Genomic DNA, 20,055 nt, shown 5'->3' with positions numbered 1-20,055 from the left:
ATCATTTGATTAGGTATTCAACCTTCGACCCAGTTAATCATTTTCTCCTCTCACGGTCTCCTTTCTCACGGCACAGCTCTACGGCCTTGTTGTTGCCAGTGACCGAGCACAAGCCGCCATGAGGTGGTTTACTGTTCAGGGACGAAGGCGCACGTTCTTTCCTATGGACGAAAGCTCTAGTGAGATTCAGGGTCCGTGTTGCTTTGTCTCGCTGATGAAGAATGTTGATTATTACACTCCGAATAGGCTGAATAAATTAATCGTATTTTAATCGCAATTACGATTTTGGCAGGCAACGATTATGAAAACCACATAATCGAAATAAAACGATTATTTTATTATTTTAACTTAGTTATTTATTTATTTTAAAATAACATTTGTATTGGTTTTTCAGTTGAGTTATACTTAAAGTTCAGGGTAATCAACTGTTCAACATTTTTATTCACTAAATGGATGTTTTCAAAGTAAATGGATAATCGTTTTTAATAATCGTGATATCAATTATTGACCCAAATAATCGAGATTATGATTTTTGCCATAATCGAGCAGCCCTAACTCCGAACCAGTTGAAACTTCGAGCTGCAGAAAGAGTTCTTCAGAATTGGTTTGGCAGCCGCCGTGTGAACTCGTGACGCACCACCTGTCTCGCCAATTCTCCGGCCGTAACTCCAAATAAACCGTCAGTGTTTGCCATCAAAGCTCCGGCTCTCCTCGTGTCTCTCTGAGTCCTGACTCTCCATTGCTACAGAACTTTCCCCCACACCAGATACTATTGGAAAGGATGGGATACGAGTGTAACTATAAACGTGAATGCAGATTCCTCAGCATTCTCTCAAATTACGTTAATGAAGATTTTTAAGGTTTAAAAACATCTCAAATGACCTCCTGATATATTTATACCCGGTCAATTTGATCGGCTTTGTTTGTCTTCGATTTTACAACACATCCATTTCCCTTCCTACTTCCTTTCCTCCAATTATCCCTTCACTTGTTCATCCCTCCCTTCCTACTTCCTTTCATCCATTTATCCCTTCACTTGTTCATCCCTCCCTTCCTACTTCCTTTCATCCATTTATCCCTTCACTTGTTCATCCCTCCCTTCCTTCCTCCTTTCCTCTCTACATCCCTCCTTTCCTACATCCTTTCCTCCCTACATCCCTTCATCCTGTTGCACTTGTCATTTCAACGTTAAAAACAATAAAATGGCATGAATTGCTTTGTCGCATTCAACTAGATCCTCTGTCTCGAGCCAGTTAACTAGCGGGCCTTCTAGAATACCCTAGAACTGAGGGGAACTCTGAAAGAACACGCCCACTGGCTACAAAACAATATATGATTGGTTGATCAAACTGTCAGTCCAAACGTACGCTCTCATTCAGAGCAACGGCCAGGGCATTCGATCAAGGATGTAGAATACCTTGTTGAAGGAGATTCTACCCAGAGACCCAGAACGAGATCTGATTGGTTGCTTTCTATCACAACACCACTGAAATGCGTAGCATGGTCCGAGAGGACAAACACATCAACGTAACACTGTGATATTACAGATCAACAACACAGATACCATTCTCATTTATACATTTTATTTATATAATTAAATCGAATTTTAGTTTGTTTTATCTGAGTGTTCCAGGGTCTGAATATCTTGAAGGCCCTGACGGTTCGCCGCTGCCTTCTTCCTTCTTCACCCCTTCCCCTTACATTCAATATCTCCTGTATATCAATCTTAACCTACATGATGTTTTTGTGTGTAGTCCTTGCTAGTAAAACAACACCACTGTGTATTACCCGTCAGTCGGCCATTGGTCCTTACTGAAATAATGATATGTTGTGAACAGATTGACTTGGCCATATTGCTGAGAAGTTGAATCATAAAGACTTTGGATGATCCTTGTGAGCTTTTGATCTGTACTGCCCCCAGCTTAATTTAATTATTCAGTGAAATATTTAAAACCTAACAGATGGATTGCAATAGTCATGGTTTCCAGATGTTATATCATTCTGATTGTAGGGTCTTCTCTTTTGGTGCCGCCATGTTCAATCAATATGTTTTGAATGTTAAGCTGTAGCTGTTTCTGATTTTTCGTCCTGTGTTTAGTCGTAGTTCCCAGATGTTATGTCTTAGGTCGCATTCACACCAGCCGGCTTGTATAGCTTGGCTTGGCAACTGGAAGGTCACCAGTTCAAGTCCCGGAAAGACCAAGTGCTACCGAGGTGTCCCTGAGCAAGGCACCGTTCCCCACACTGCTCCCCGGGCGCCGTACATAATGGCAGCCCACTGCTCCTAACACTAGGATGGGTCGAATGCAGAGAAACCGTTTCGTTACATAGTACCTGTACTACGTAAGGACAATAAGTTGAATCTTCTTCTTCGTATAGTCCGGTTGAATGCGTTTAGCCGCTTTATGCGGTTCATTTGGGTCGGTGTGAATGCAGTACGAGACCTCTGAAGTGAAGATTAAGATGGACTTTTATTAATCCCTCGTGGGGAAATAGTTTCTCTGCCTTTGACCCATCCTAGTGTTAGGAGCTGTGTGCTGCCATTTTGAACGGCGCCCGGGGAGCAGTGTGGGGAACGGTGCCTTGCTCAGGGACACCTCGGTAGCACTTGGTCTTGCCGGGACTTGAACTGGTGACCTTCCAGTTGCCAAGCCAATTGGCATAGTCATAGTTCCCAGATTTAAGTCCTATGGTGACTTTCCTTTTTAGTGCAGTCATGTTAAATCAATATATTTCCAATGTAAAGCTGTTTCTGTTTTTCCTTCCAAAGTCATGTGCTTTCTCTCCTGCACAACGGAGGTGCAATCCCCTGTCAGCTTGATGTAATGTAAAAAGTACCACAGTTGCACAGTGTGTGGTATATCTCTTTGACATCCTTAGCCAGGATGAGTTTATTATACACAGAGAGTCGTCTGCAAGTCCTCAGAGCCATTTTCTCTCATTATTTTCAATATTTGCTTTTGTGCATTCCAGACAGCACTTATGGTCCCAGAAAGGCTCTAAATCCCCCGTCTTGGCTTGCTTTGTAAAGTTAAAATAATTTCAACTTTCGGCAACAAAGCACCGAGCCTCAAATGGGGTTTCAGCTGTCGCATAGCAACAAGTGGCAAAAGAAGCGCTTTGTGCGAGCAGCGTTTAGAGCAACAAACACAAAGGGGGAAAAAGGTAAGTATGCTTCGTGAATACAAAGACTTACTGCCATAGTCTCTGATGGAGAAGTTGGAGTTGTCGCTGGCCAGGCTGAAAGTGAAGGAGGCGAGCTGGTCGTCTTTATCTGTCGCTCTCAAGGTGCCTATCACCTGAGGAAAAAACAGAAATCTGATTAATTCATGCAGGAAACAGACATTGCTTTTACGAAATCAAAATGTATACCGCATGCGATTTCATGGGGTTACTAAAAGTACACATATTAACATATACAATGTAAAGTACATTTCTCCATCTGTTCAATATTATGTGGAGTACACATGCATGTAATTAATCAATACTGGAAACAGGCTTTGTTTATAGCTCGTCTAAATATATACAGCATATGTATTGTTTGGGAAATTAGCACAATGCGGTTTATACACATACTGTTGACATATGTAACTCAATGCTAATTACATTCCTCCATCTGTTCGAGATTGTTGTTGAGAAGCATTTACTACACACATGCCGTTTCAGTCTGTCTCTGTGTGAAACAACAAACAAACGCTGTGTAGAAATTATTTGAGCTCTGAGCTATTTTGTTCCACCTACTTTAAGAAATAGGAGAGAGGCATTGCAGCATCTGAAGACACTAAAGATTCAAAGATTCAAACTATCACCTCTTCTCCAAGTTTTGCCTGTGCTATTAGTGAGGTTACTTTAAAGAGTCCTCTCCTGCTGATATTCAGGTGTATATCAGTGTGTAGTGTCTCTACTTTAAAGAGTCCTCTCCTGCTGATGTTCAGGTGTATATCAGTATGTAGTGTCTCTACTTTAAAGAGTCATCTCCAGCTGATGTTCAGGTGTATATCAGTGTGTAGTGTCTCTACTTTAAAGAGTCCTCTACTGCTGATATTCAGGTGTATATCAGTGTGTAGTGTCTCTACTTTAAAGAGTCCTCTCCTGCTGATGTTCAGGTGTATATCAGTTTGTAGTGTCTCTACTTTAAAGAGTCCTCTCCTGCTGGTGTTCAGGTGTATATCAGTATGTAGTGTCTCTACTTTAAAGAGTCCTCTCCTGCTGATGTTCAGGTGTATATCAGTATGTAGGGTCTCTACTTTAAAGAGTCCTCTCCTGCTGATGTTCAGGTGTATACCAGTATGTAGTGTCTCTACTTTAAAGAGTCCTCTCCTGCTGATGTTCAGGTGTATATCAGTATGTAGTGTCTCTACTTTAAAGAGTCCTCTCCTGCTGATGTTCAGGTGTATACCAGTATGTAGTGTCTCTACTTTAAAGAGTCCTCTCCTGCTGATGTTCAGGTGTATATCAGTATGTAGTGTCTCTACTTTAAAGAGTCCTCTCCTGCTGATGTTCAGGTGTATATCAGTATGTAGTGTCTCTACTTTAAAGAGTCCTCTCCTGCTGATGTTCAGGTGTATATCAGTATGTAGTGTCTCTACTTTAAAGAGGCCTCTCCTGCTGATGTTCAGGTGTATATCAGTATGTAGTGTCTCTACTTTAAAGAGTCCTCTCCTGCTGATGTTCAGGTGTATATCAGTATGTAGTGTCTCTACTTTAAAGAGTCCTCTCCTGCTGATGTTCAGGTGTATATCAGTATGTAGTGTCTCTACTTTAAAGAGTCCTCTCCTGCTGATGTTCAGGTGTATATCAGTTTGTAGTGTCTCTACTTTAAAGAGTCCTCTCCTGCTGGTGTTCAGGTGTATATCAGTATGTAGTGTCTCTACTTTAAAGAGTCCTCTCCTGCTGATGTTCAGGTGTATATCAGTATGTAGGGTCTCTACTTTAAAGAGTCCTCTCCTGCTGATGTTCAGGTGTATATCAGTATGTAGGGTCTCTACTTTAAAGAGTCCTCTCCTGCTGATGTTCAGGTGTATACCAGTATGTAGTGTCTCTACTTTAAAGAGTCCTCTCCTGCTGATGTTCAGGTGTATATCAGTATGTAGTGTCTCTACTTTAAAGAGTCCTCTCCTGCTGATGTTCAGGTGTATATCAGTATGTAGTGTCTCTACTTTAAAGAGTTCTCTCCTGCTGATGTTCAGGTGTATATCAGTATGTAGTGTCTCTACTTTAAAGAGTCCTATCCTGCTGATGTTCAGGTGTATATCAGTATGTAGTGTCTCTACTTTAAAGAGTCCTCTCCTGCTGATGTTCAGGTGTATATCAGTATGTAGTGTCTCTACTTTAAAGAGTCCTCTCCTGCTGATGTTCAGGTGTATATCAGTATGTAGTGTCTCTACTTTAAAGAGTCCTCTCCTGCTGATGTTCAGGTGTATATCAGTCTGTAGTATCTCTACTTTAAAGAGTCCTCTCCTGCTGATGTTCAGGTGTATATCAGTCTGTAGTATCTCTACTTTAAAGAGTCCTCTCCTGCTGATGTTCAGGTGTATATCAGTCTGTAGTATCTCTACTTTAAAGAGTCCTCTCCTGCTGATGTTCAGGTGTATACCAGTATGTAGTGTCTCTACTTTAAAGAGTTCTCTCCTGCTGATGTTCAGGTGTATACCAGTATGTAGTGTCTCTACTTTAAAGAGTCCTCTCCTGCTGATGTTCAGGTGTATATCAGTATGTAGTGTCTCTACTTTAAAGAGTCCTCTCCTGCTGATGTTCAGGTGTATACCAGTATGTAGTGTCTCTACTTTAAAGAGTCCTCTCCTGCTGATGTTCAGGTGCATATCAGTATGTAGTGTCTCTACTTTAAAGAGTCCTCTCCTGCTGATGTTCAGGTGTATATCAGTATGTAGTGTCTCTACTTTAAAGAGTCCTCTCCTGCTGATGTTCAGGTGTATATCAGTATGTAGTGTCTCTACTTTAAAGAGTCCTCTCCTGCTGATGTTCAGGTGTATATCAGTATGTAGTGTCTCTACTTTAAAGAGTCCTCTCCTGCTGATGTTCAGGTGTATATCAGTCTGTAGTATCTCTACTTTAAAGAGTCCTCTCCTGCTGATGTTCAGGTGTATATCAGTATGTAGTGTCTCTACTTTAAAGAGTCCTCTCCTGCTGATGTTCAGGTGTATATCAGTATGTAGTGTCTCTACTTTAAAGAGTCCTCTCCTGCTGATGTTCAGGTGTATATCAGTATGTAGTGTCTCTCCTGTGACATGTCTACATCATAATAAAAGATAAGAAATCCTGCAAAACATGTTTCTCTTACCGTATTGGTGCGGTCGTTCTCACATACGAAGATCTCATCCACATTCAGTTCAGGCTTGTTGTCGTTGACGTCCTGAACTATAATGTTGACTTTCACAAACGACTCCAAACCTGCAGAGAGACGTCAGCACGAGATTAGCCGACATTTAATGACAGATGTTTTATCACAACAGCTAATTTTATAACGGACTTAAGCTGGTCTTCACTATCCCTGACAATGGAAATAGACATTTCAATGAGCAGGGATTAGAGCAGAAAACAATCCCTACATGTTTTTCTCATGAAGGATTTAATCTAATTTAATGTGTGAAAGGGTACTATAGAAATAACAGATGAGACCGCCTGCAAAATGAATTTAACATCCATCTTCAAGTCTCAAATTAAACCAAGTTTTCTTTATTATTTTGTGTCGTTTGTGTGCGCGCTCTTCACCCAGCTTGTTTTTAATTAACCTTAACGAGCACAGTGATACGGATCAGGTGTGATATCTCCAGCTTTGATGAATCTCGTTGAGGTCAAGTGCCTCAAAGGATTTCTATTTGTGAGCGTTTTGTTTTGTAGCTTATTTTACATCCCTGACGTTTTAAATATTCATCTTTTGATAAACGTGTGGGTCTCTTTCATGCCTCCTGAACTGAAACTATCTTTAGTAAAGCACATGTACTGTACATCCAGGACAAGCTCAGGGGACCATTGTGTTCCTTAAACACGGTGACAAGCCACTAAAATAGATCTCTGGATTTCACTCCATGCAGAGCTAAACATATATATAGTTTGGTTTGGGAGCTGCGAGTGAACAAAGAGAGCCTCTAATGGGATTTAGGTGCTTACTCTGCTTCACGCGTGGCACGACCAGGTGTAATATTAAATCCTTAAAGATCCATGTTAACGTGTTGCACTCAGAGTTTGGAGAGTTTAATAAATCAGACGTCAGCTTACTGAACTGGCAAACAAATTGAATAGAGTGGTGCAGTGATGAGGTATTATTTTAGGTTGAATCTGTACGTAAGCATAGCAAGGGCTGCCTTGACACAAAGCCAATGGGATTTTAATGAATCTTACCGAAAATAATCTCTGTGGCACTTACAGGTTTTGTTCAGCAGGATAATCTTCACATATTAACACCTCGATTTTTGAAGTGACAAGCTAACATTAGGCTATAAAGGAAACAGCACGGTCACATGACTTCACGTCACCACCGCTAAGCTAAAGGTGGCTAATGTTGGGCTATAAAGGAACTATAGCACGGTCACATGACTTCACGTGACCACCGCTAAGCTAAAGGAGGCTAATGTTGGGCTATAAAGGAACCACAGCACGGTCACATGACTTCACGTCACCACCGCTAAGCTAAAGGAGGCTAATGTTGGGCTATAAAGGAACTACAGCTCGGTCACATGACTTCACGTCACCACCGCTAAGCTAAAGGTGGCTAATGTTGGGCTATAAAGGAACTACAACATGGTCACATGACTTCACGTCACCACCGCTAAGCTAAAGGCGGCTAACGTTGGGCTATAAAGGAACTACAGCACGGTCACATGACTTCACGTCACCACCGCTAAGCTAAAGGAGGCTAATGTTGGGCTATAAAGGAACTACAGCACGGTCACATGACTTCACGTCACCACCGCTAAGCTAAAGGCGGCTAATGTTGGGCTATAAAGGAACTACAGCACGGTCACATGACTTCACGTCACCACCGCTAAGCTAAAGGAGGCTAATGTTGGGCTATAAAGGAACTACAGCACTGTCACATGACTTCACGTCACCACCGCTAAGCTAAAGGCGGCTAATGTTGGGCTATAAAGGAACTACAGCACGGTCACATGACTTCACGTCACCACCGCTAAGCTAAAGGCGGCTAATGTTGGGCTATAAAGGAACTACAGCACGGTCACATGACTTCACGTCACCCCCACTAAGCTAAAGGAGGCTAATGTTGGGCTATAAAGGAACTACAGCACGGTCACATGACTTCACGTCACCACCGCTAAGCTAAAGGAGGCTAATGTTGGGCTATAAAGGAACTACAGCACGGTCACATGACTTCACGTCACCACCGCTAAGCTAAAGGAGGCTAATGTCGGGCTATGAAGGAACTACAGCACGGTCACATGACTTCACGTCACCACCGCTAAGCTAAAGGAGGCTAATGTTGGGCTATAAAGGAACTACAGCTCGGTCACATGACTTCACGTCACCACCGCTAAGCTAAAGGAGGCTAATGTTGGGCTATAAAGGAACCACAGCACGGTCACATGACTTCACGTCACCACCGCTAAGCTAAAGGAGGCTAATGTTGGGCTATAAAGGAACTACAGCTCGGTCACATGACTTCACGTCACCACCGCTAAGCTAAAGGTGGCTAATGTTGGGCTATAAAGGAACTACAACATGGTCACATGACTTCACGTCACCACCGCTAAGCTAAAGGCGGCTAACGTTGGGCTATAAAGGAACTACAGCACGGTCACATGACTTCACGTCACCACCGCTAAGCTAAAGGAGGCTAATGTTGGGCTATAAAGGAACTACAGCACGGTCACATGACTTCACGTCACCACCGCTAAGCTAAAGGCGGCTAATGTTGGGCTATAAAGGAACTACAGCACGGTCACATGACTTCACGTCACCACCGCTAAGCTAAAGGAGGCTAATGTTGGGCTATAAAGGAACCACAGCACGGTCACATGACTTCACGTCACCACCGCTAAGCTAAAGGAGGCTAATGTTGGGCTATAAAGGAACTACAGCACGGTCACATGACTTCACGTCACCACCGCTAAGCTAAAGGTGGCTAATGTTGGGCTATAAAGGAACTACAACATGGTCACATGACTTCACGTCACCACCGCTAAGCTAAAGGCGGCTAACGTTGGGCTATAAAGGAACTACAGCACGGTCACATGACTTCACGTCACCACCGCTAAGCTAAAGGAGGCTAATGTTGGGCTATAAAGGAACTACAGCACGGTCACATGACTTCACGTCACCACCGCTAAGCTAAAGGCGGCTAATGTTGGGCTATAAAGGAACTACAGCACGGTCACATGACTTCACGTCACCACCGCTAAGCTAAAGGAGGCTAATGTTGGGCTATAAAGGAACTACAGCACTGTCACATGACTTCACGTCACCACCGCTAAGCTAAAGGCGGCTAATGTTGGGCTATAAAGGAACTACAGCACGGTCACATGACTTCACGTCACCACCGCTAAGCTAAAGGCGGCTAATGTTGGGCTATAAAGGAACTACAGCACGGTCACATGACTTCACGTCACCCCCACTAAGCTAAAGGAGGCTAATGTTGGGCTATAAAGGAACTACAGCACGGTCACATGACTTCACGTCACCACCGCTAAGCTAAAGGAGGCTAATGTTGGGCTATAAAGGAACTACAGCACGGTCACATGACTTCACGTCACCACCGCTAAGCTAAAGGAGGCTAATGTCGGGCTATGAAGGAACTACAGCACGGTCACATGACTTCACGTCACCACCGCTAAGCTAAAGGCGGCTAATGTTGGGCTATAAAGGAACTACATCACGGTCACAGGACTTCACGTGACCACCGCTAAGCTAAAGGCGGCTAATGTTGGCGGTAAAGACGTTTAGTCATCTCAATGAGACACTTGTTAGCAACTTACATTTTTTAATTCACCTGTGGGGTATTTACTTAAGTATTCTATGTCGTAGTACAACATCTCTTCAGCTTGTGTTAACCAACTTATTGCAGGCTAACAACCAAAAACACATTCAAGAAACCATCGACTTCAAGACAAGGGAACAGGAAGTGTCTCTACTTTAAAGAGTCCGGAATGCATCCAGAAGACTTGAACAACAACAAGAGAACACACTGTTTTTTTGGCCTTTGTAATCTCCGCCAGAATGCACTTTGCCGTTGTTACAGAACACAGATGGTTTTAATTTTTTATCTGAGGCTCTATTGTTGAAGGATTAATACACTTGTGCAGCTCGTGTGTGTGTGTGTGTGTGTGTGTGTGTGTGTGTGTGTGTGTGTGTGTGTGTGTGTGTGTGTGTGTGTGTGTGTGTGTGTGTGTGTGTGTGTGTGTGTGTGTGTGTGTGTGTGTGTGTGGGCGTACCACTTGGCTCCTCCTGAGCTTTAACTTGAAACATGTGTGTGGCCTCCAGCTCTCGGTCCAGCGTCCTCTGGGTGGAGAGCTGACCTGTGAACGGGTGAATTCCGATGGGGCAGTCCTTATCCAAGATGGAATACCTACACAGAGGGAAAGAGCATTAAAGTCCCCTATTATACTGTTTATCATCAATATATCACAGGTCTCAGATATATACAGAACATGTCTCTGATTGGCTGAAACATCAAACAGATCATTGCAGCATTACCCATAATCCCCTCTGTTTCAGCCCTGTTTCCAAAGAGCTGATTCTCTGTCTGATACTTTAGATGAAAACAAGGAGCCCCTCCCCACGCCCCTCTGAGAGACAGTTGGTTACAAAGAACTCAATGGAGCTCTAGAGGAGATTCAGGTGATAAGGGGGGGGGGGGGGGGGGGTACCTTGTTGCTGATTGGCTAATGGCTACACAAGACAACACATCGTTATGACATCATAAAGTGGCCAAAATCTGATCAGCTCATTTTCAGACAGGTTTTTATAGAAATGGATCAAAAAGAGAGAACATCTTTGTTCCTGAAACTTTCAGTCTCTTTCCACAGAGGGGACACATGTTGATGTAGAAGAGACATGAAGAACAGGGGACACATGTTGATGTAGAGGAGACGTGAGGAAGAGGGAACACATGTTGATGTAGAAGAGACATGAAGAAGAGGGGACACATGTTGATGTAGAAGAGACATGAAGAAGAGGGGACACATGTTGATGTAGAAGAGACATGAAGAAGAGGGGACACATGTTGATGTAGAAGAGACATGGAGAAGAGGGGACACATGTTGATGTAGAAGACACATGAAGAAGAGGGGACACATGTTGATGTAGAAGAGACATGAAGAAGAGGGGACACATGTTGATGTAGAAGAGACATGAAGAAGAGGGGACACATGTTGATGTAGAGGAGACGTGAGGAAGAGGGAACACATGTTGATGTAGAAGAGACATGAAGAAGAGGGGACACATGTTGATGTAGAAGAGACATGAAGAAGAGGGGACACATGTTGATGTAGAAGAGACATGAAGAAGAGGGGACACATGTTGATGTAGAAGAGACATGGAGAAGAGGGGACACATGTTGATGTAGAAGACACATGAAGAAGAGGGGACACATATTGATGTAGAAGAGACATGAAGAAGAGGGGACACATGTTGATGTAGGAGAGACATGAAGAAGAGGGGACACATGTTGATGTAGAAGAGACATGAAGAAGAGGGGACACATGTTGATGTAGAAGAGACATGAAGAAGAGGGGACACATATTGATGTAGAAGAGACATGAAGAAGAGGGGACACATGTTGATGTAGAAGACACATGAAGAAGAGGGGACACATATTGATGTAGAAGAGACATGAAGAAGAGGGGACACATGTTGATGTTGAAGAGACATGAAGAAGAGGGGACACATGTTGATGTAGAAGAGACATGAAGAAGAGGGGACACATGTTGATGTAGAAGAGACATGAAGAAGAGGGGACACATGTTGATGTAGAAGAGACATGAAGAAGAGGGGACACATGTTGATGTAGAAGAAACATGAAGAAGAGGGGACACATATTGATGTAGAAGAGACATGAAGAAGAGGGGACACATGTTGATGTAGAAGACACATGAAGAAGAGGGGACACATATTGATGTAGAAGAGACATGAAGAAGAGGGGACACATGTTGATGTAGAAGAGACATGAAGAAGAGGGGACACATGTTGATGTAGAAGAGACATGAAGAAGAGGGGACACATGTTGATGTAGAAGAGACATGAAGAAGAGGGGACACATGTTGATGTAGAAGAGACATGAAGAAGAGGGGACACATGTTGATGTAGAAGAGACATGAAGAAGTGGATTAACATTAGCATACCGTATGGTCTTATTAGCTCTGTCAGGGTCTTGGGCTTTCACTGATCCGATGTTGTTCACCGTGCGTTCCTCCATCACATTGAACGTGTAGATGGGCTGTGAGAAGAGTGGAGCCTCGTCTACGTCCAACACCTTGATGTTCACCTGTGGATTTCAGTTCGTTCACAACAGTTTTAAGATTTATCTCAGATTTGTAATGTAGATATAAATGTCCTTGTGAGGACAGGATGTGTTTACCTGAGCTGTGGTGACTGCACTGTTCTTGTTGTCGGCGGGGAAACGCAGGGTTTCTCGCACCTGGACAGTGAAGGTGTAGATGCTCTTTGTCTCGTAGTCCAGAGCCTGGGGAAAGAGGAGAATGGCAATCAAAAAACGTTGCTTTGAGATAATCGTTATAATCTTAGACTTCTTTTGAGCTCTTTTCCTAACGGTTTAAATACCGTAATATTGTTTTTCCTGTCTTGACAAGACCCAAAATGTACACGAAGCATTGTTTAATTGTTATTCCGCAACTTATTTTAATACTCAATTCTGATTCGTCAATTTGGTCATTACAGTGGTTGTTCATTATTGCTAACAGACCGTTGCTAAGGAGAACAGACCGTTGCTAAGGAGAACAGACCGTTGCTAAGGAGAACAGACTGTTGCTAAGGAGGATCAAGGTGCAGTCATATCAACCCGCAGAAAGGAAACCGGTTAATTTAACGTCATCTTTGGACAACAAATATTCGTTTTAGTCCATCAGAAAATCATTTTAATTTACGTTGCTGTCGCTGCACTTCCAGACTCCAGATCAGTTTGTCATGAAGTATTTAAAGCGGTAGATTTGATAAGATATGTTGTTTTTTTCCAGCTATCCTGCGAGGCTCATTCCTACCTCTTTATCATGCACCTCGTATTAATGATTTTGTAGTTTTGATCCAGCTTGAAATGCTTTCTATCCATTGAAGAAGTTAAGGTGTTTTAATATTTCAAAATCTAAATTGCCACGTTTTGTTGGTCTATATTTTTAGACAATTTTGCATCTCCTATCGTTATCCTCAGTGGATTCACACCTGCGTCTTTTCGCCAAGGACTCGCTGTCTTTGCCAGGTGTAAAAAGGCTTTAAATGTCACAAATTCCTGGCTCACACTCTGGATTTAAGAAACCCACTGAAGTGCCATATTTTCCCTTCCATGCTAAACATGCGTGAAAACACCCTTTTTTCCAAGTCTGCACAATCGGACACTCGCATTGGTGTTGCGAATGCACTTTCACGTCGGCAAATAAATGGCAGCGAGCTTACTTTCACATTTCTGCTTATCGTTTTTCTCCCGCCGAATGAGAAACAGCAGTAAAATGTTGTTTCTGGCGGAGTGTTTTATCTGTGGATGGGACCACCACAGGTAGGCAGGGATTTTCTGCTAACTGGATTATTCATGGTAACAGGGAATCTCAGTCGCAGGGTATCAAAGGCATGTGTAAACAGCTTAACAAGAATAAGACCTTCACCGCAGTGTGGACGATAGCTGGATGCTCTGTAAACACAGCCGGGAGGAAGACGAGGAGCTACAGAGCTGAGAGGAAGATTGTGCTCCGATTTTAGGCCATGCAACGTTGGTACTAGCTATTACATTTCATTAGGATACATTTCCAGCTCTCTGATGTCCCAAAAACTGCAAAGATTCCTGCAAGCATAAATAGCTTCCCTTGCCAGAAGGAGGTCATGAAGTATAGGTTTTTAATTATGTGTTCAACATAAAAATGCCCTGCTAAAAATGTCCGAAATGACCAATTTACACGATGTAAGTGGCAGTATAAACCACAGCCAATGCGGCCAAGTACTCAAAATAAAGGAAGGAAGCCATTACATCTGGAAATAAAAGGTAACATGAAGAGGGAACTAGTATATAAAATGTTAACGGAACTACAATAGTGTTTTTATTTGTCAGACAGATTATAGATTGTTATCTTCACGGTCATCTGTATATTTTTCTTGTTCTCGAATGCTGGTTTATTTCTATTTCGAGATTTTTCTATTTTAGAATTTTTTATTTCTTCGATTTTAGTTATGCGCAATGCCTTGTTTTGTTTTATGCTGCTGCAACGAAAACATTTAGCAAATTGGGATTAATAAAGTACATCTTATCGCATCTTATTTAATCTTATCTTATCGAACTTAATCACAAATTGAAGAATATGACAGCAAACTGAAAGTAACAAAATCGTTTATATTATATATTATTACATATCTATTTATCCACATTGCCTCCTACCTGTTTGAGCATGAGGTTTCCGTCCTTGTTGGGGCTGAGTTCGATGTTGAACATTTTGCTGTTTTCATTGAGAATAGTGAAGGTGGGCTCTTTGTTCTGAATCTCGTCTCGATCCTCCAGCTCCAGAGTGCCGATCTTCTCGTTCAGCTTGTGGTCCTCAGGAACCTGCAGTTCATAAATCCCTGAAGACAGAAAATAGAAATCACATTGCATGTCAGACGCTTTTCAAACCGACTTACATACATTCAGTACTGTGGGCAAACACAGGATACATGCTGACTGCAGTGGGACTCGAACTTGCTATCCCCTGATTCAAAGTTCAGCACACTATCCACTGAGCCACAGCCTCCCAATCACTGTGAATATGAGACGGTCAATGTGTTCATCAATCAAGCAATAATATTGATACAGCCCAATATCACAAATAACACCTACATCGTGGTCTCTTCAGTTTATAAAGCATACATCACCCTCTGCACTTGGCACAAGTTAAATCTCAGAAAGAAACCCCAAAATTAACGGTGAAGAAATGGAAGAAAAATTGGAGAGGAACTGACAGTCATGCAATAGATGTCATGTGAATAGATTAAAAGAGACGCTAAAAGTAAAACGTAGAAAATCCAAAGGACAAAAAAGATAATGTGTTCATGTATTTATAAAAAACATTGATCTAAGTCAGGGGTGTCAAACTAAATTTCATCACGGGCCACATCAACATTATGGTTGCACTCAAAGGGCCGGTTGTAACTTTAAGACTATATGAACATACATATATAAATATTTAATATAAAATAATGTATTATATTACTTTATTGCCTCTGCATTGGATTATTATCGGATAGGGTAAAAACTTCATAAATAACTACGTCTGAAAGAAGAAGTCTAGAGCAAATAAGTGCAAGTCTCTTCAGTGAGAATGTCACAAAATTATTTAAAAAGAAAAGCCAAACTCTGAAAAAAAAGTCAAAATAAAACAAAAAAGTAACAATTTAAAAAAGATTCTGAGAAAAAGTCGAATTCTAAAAAAAAAAGGCATATTTAAGATGCATTGTGGGAAATGTAGTTTATGGACATCGTGCTTCTGTAAATCGTCATGTAACCGTATAGTAAACATATCACATTCTTTCAGAGCTCTTGCGGGCCACATGAAATGAAGTCGCGGGCCGGATTTGGCCCCCGGACCTTAAGTTTGACACCCCTGATCTAAGTGGACCTGATCTAAGTGGATGTCAGCGATCATTCAGGTGCTGCCCATAAATAATTCTGTATAAAAACCAGAACAAAGTTATATGCAATGTGTCGAAAAGATGACCAAAGGTTCTAAAATATTTCTTAAAATAGGTTTAATATAACTGTAGCACTTCACCTTGTTAGCAATATAAACTATTTTGCATCTTATTATTATTACTTCTGGCTGCTACTTCACTTCAGACTGTAACAACGTGCAATAATCATATAATAATAATTATGTGCAATGAACACCTCTCTCGAACGATTGCTATTTCAGTACCTATATTATAGGATTCCTTACTTTTTACATTACTGCTACTTCAACCTATTTCTCTTTTATGTTATTAACACGTGCTATCCTCTTTATTTAATGTTAGTCTACTCTTTCTTTAGTGTTCATCTGCAATGTCCCCTTTGTTGTTGTAACGCAGTACATTTCCCCGCTGTGACTCGAATTAACTTACTTCGGGTGAACGAGGCGTAGTTGTCGTTGGCGTCGGTGATGGAGATGGTGACGGAGGTGGTGGATGTGCTGCCGGAGGCCATTCCTCTCATATCCTGAGCTTTAACCACCACCACAAACCGACTCTGGGTCTCCCGGTCCAGCGTGTTTGTCTTGCAGCTGATCACACCTGCAGAGAACAGAGGAGGTGTTATCTTTTGAGGCCAACTCTGACTCATATTCAAGTAAAAATAGCTTGTGCATCTACACCTCGCCTTCATTAACTTAAAAAAAGACAATGTTGGGTAATGATGTTTTTTGGACGTCAGTGCGTCAGTGACTTGGTACATTTTGAACACAAATACCTGTACTTTCTACTTCTTACATGTTGAACACAAATACCTGTACTTTCTACTTCTCACATGTTGAAACAAATACCTGTACTTTCTACTTCTTACATGTTGAACACAAATACCTGTACTTTCTACTTCTTACATGTTGAACTCAAATACCTGTACTTTCTACTTCTTACATGTTGAACACAAATACCTGTACTTTCTACTTCTCACATGTTGAAACAAATACCTGTACTTTCTACTTCTTACATGTTGAACACAAATACCTGTACTTTCTACTTCTTACATTTTGAACACTAATACCTGTACTTTCTACTTCTTACATGTTGAACTCAAATACCTGTACTTTCTACTTCTCACATGTTGAACCCAAATACCTGTACTTTCTACTTCTCACATGTTGAACTCAAATACCTGTACTTTCTACTTCTCACATGTTGAACTCAAATACCTGTACTTTCTACTTCTTACATGTTGAACACAAATACCTGTACTTTCTACTTCTTACATGTTGAACTCAAATACCTGTACTTTCTACTTCTTACATTTTGAACACTAATACCTGTACTTTCTACTTCTTACATGTTGAACCCAAATACCTGTACTTTCTACTTCTCACATGTTGAACTCAAATACCTGTACTTTCTACTTCTCACATGTTGAACTCAAATACCTATACTTTCTACTTCTTACATGTTGAACACAAATACCTGTACTTTCTACTTCTTACATGTTGAACTCAAATACCTGTACTTTCTACTTCTTACATTTTGAACACTAATACCTGTACTTTCTACTTCTCACATGTTGAACCCAAATACCTGTACTTTCTACTTCTCACATGTTGAACTCAAATACCTGTACTTTCTACTTCTCACATGTTGAACCCAAATACCTGTACTTTCTACTTCTTACATTTTGAACACTAATACCTGTACTTTCTACTTCTTACATGTTGAACACAAATACCTGTACTTTCTACTTCTCTCATGTTGAACTCAAATACCTGTACTTTCTACTTCTCTCATTCTCCAAACAGCTGGTTCCTTTAGTCTGAATGTGTGTTGGTGCGTGGTCATTATTCTTTAGAGTCATTGCGTGCCTATTAATTTGAACACGATCCGTGTATCCATCACTTCCTGGTCTTCTCTAAAGAAGAGGGACCAATGGAAACGTTGTCATGTAGCCGTTGTTCAGCATGGAAACATTCATTAGCTAACAATGACATTATTGTTCTATTGATATAAAGGGAGGTCAGGTACTCTTTAAAACAGCTGCTAGTTATGGGTACTTTTTACTGAAGTACACTTCAAAGCCTCTTTACTTTGACTTGAGTAAAGAAGTTTAGTCAGTACTTCTACTTCTACCAGAGTATTTTTAAACACGAGTATCTGTACTTGAGTAAAGCCCCTGTCACACTGTCCCGAAATGGACACCCGATGGACACACGATAAAGGAAATGTTCAAATTCGGCTGTGATCGTAGCAACATCGGGCCGTTCGTGAGGGCATCTTAAGCCATCGTGTGACCGCCGGTGGAGTTTCTCAGGCTCCGGCAGCAACTTCGTGAGCGGCAACTTCGTAAGGCACTCGTGAGGGCATCTTGTCGAATCGAGTCATCTTCGTGTTATCATCGGTGCATTCGCCCTCACTCTGATCGGGGCGAATGCCCGATGGCACCGATGATAACAAGATGGCCTCACGATGGCCTTACGAAGGGCAAAATTGACACGAATTCAACACGAAAATGAACCTTCTCAAGGTCCTTCGGCAATTTTTTGGCATGCCAAAGATTTTGCCACCGCTCACAAAGTTGCTGCCGGAGCCTGAGAAACTCCACCGGCGGTCGTACGATGGCTTAAGATGCCGTCACGAATGTCCCGATGTTGCTACGATCAGAGCCGAATTTGAACATTTCCTTTATCGTGTGTCCATCGGGTTGTTTTATTGCACAACAAAATCATGAACACAACCCAATTTGTGTTCTGTGAAACTAAAAAGGATATAATATATTATTTTGAAGGCGAGTTGACAGAAAGTTGTTGTTGCTATGGAAACAACATGATGGAGAAAACATAATATCTTCTACATATAAAGACGGATAAAGTAAAGAACAAAGTCTGAAAATATCAGTACTGTATTATAGTACTTTAACATAATTGTTGTTGGTACTTTCGTTGCAGTTGTATTTCTTAAACGTAATGTAAATGTTGCCTTCGTGTGCGGCTCGGGGCCATCTTCGTGCAAAATTCACAATTCCATATTCGTGTGTCCATCGGGTGTCAATTTTGGGACAGTGGGCCAGGGGCTTTAAGGATGTGTTTATCTCTGCTTACCTGTAGTGCTGTGGATTTCGAAGGGAGAAATGGCTCTGTCTTGGATCAAAGAGTACTTGAGTTCTCCGTTAGCGGTGGTGGGGTCGTCAGCATCGGTGGCCCTCACCTCAATTACTTTAGTTCCTAAATGCAGATCATAAAACAACATAAATCCATGCAGAAATATCCAAATGTCCGTGCATCCTTGCATTTTAAATGATCATACGTTCTGATTGTTTGCTATAGTGGTATTTAAGTCCTTAATGTGCAATTTTTCACAGTATGATGTGCTTATGACTGGTTTTGACAGGTGTTGACATTATGTTTTATTTGTCCTCGTCTTTTCACAGTGAAGTCTATTTTTATACTTAATTATCACTGGGTGGTAAATGTCAAATACTTAACAACAGCGGAAAGATTGTTCTGCAAGAAAATGCTTCATGCTTTTATACTGTGCACATTTGTGGAGGAACTGGATAAAAATGGCATTTCCATACCATACAATTGTATCGTCAATTATGGTTTAAGGAATATTTGTAACCTTAAATGCACGAGTGACTACACCCTACACGCCATTTTTGTAATTTTGGTTAAGAAAAATCACTTGTATAATATTTAGTATTATAGTTTGGTTCACACTAGAAATATTTTATATTTAATTTTTCACTATTTAGAATTTTAGATTTTTTTTTTTACATTTTGAAAAAAAAACGTTTTCCCATAGGATTACATAGAAAATGCATGCGCGTAATTTTTTACCCACTTATGGAAGCTTGGGGTAGTAATACAAAAACTACAATTTCTTAAAATGTAAATTAAAAATTGTAATGGCATGATATCCAAAACATGTTTTTTGAGGAATAGCTGGAATATGAAATGATAAAAAAATATATAATTACAAAGATACTTCAAGAAAACCACCTCACCGGGTCAAAAAAGACCCACTTATGCATCTAAGGGTTTTTAACATATCTGAAATATGTTGGTCAGGCTGAAAAATGTGGGTCCAAAACACAGGACTTACGTATGTCCATTTAACAAGGGAAACAAAAAGTCAATTGAATCATGTAAACATTTGGACATAAACTAAGATACATAACATATTTTTGAAGCCAAACCATGATGTTCAATTATCATCTATCCT

General features: G+C 41.1%; 1 protein-coding gene across 1 annotated transcript in view; it reads right to left on the bottom strand.

Annotated features, from left to right (window-relative positions):
- The window catches only part of cdh5 (cadherin 5), a 63,101-nt gene that overhangs the window by 25,480 nt on the left and 17,566 nt on the right, over positions 1-20,055 (bottom strand). The window contains exons 4-11 of the mRNA XM_034079635.2: positions 18,933-19,055; positions 16,264-16,431; positions 14,570-14,751; positions 12,551-12,655; positions 12,315-12,457; positions 10,407-10,540; positions 6,302-6,411; positions 3,197-3,299 (exon numbers count right to left, since the gene is read on the bottom strand). Coding sequence (XP_033935526.1) covers positions 3,197-3,299; positions 6,302-6,411; positions 10,407-10,540; positions 12,315-12,457; positions 12,551-12,655; positions 14,570-14,751; positions 16,264-16,431; positions 18,933-19,055 — 1,068 coding nt within the window. The remainder of the gene's footprint in view (positions 1-3,196; positions 3,300-6,301; positions 6,412-10,406; positions 10,541-12,314; positions 12,458-12,550; positions 12,656-14,569; positions 14,752-16,263; positions 16,432-18,932; positions 19,056-20,055) is intronic.

This window comes from Pseudochaenichthys georgianus, unplaced genomic scaffold, assembly GCF_902827115.2.
Source record: "Pseudochaenichthys georgianus unplaced genomic scaffold, fPseGeo1.2 scaffold_672_arrow_ctg1, whole genome shotgun sequence".
Classification (NCBI taxonomy): Eukaryota; Metazoa; Chordata; class Actinopteri; order Perciformes; family Channichthyidae; genus Pseudochaenichthys; species Pseudochaenichthys georgianus.
Note: the sequence above shows the minus strand (reverse complement) of the source record. Positions and strands in the feature narration are given on the sequence as shown.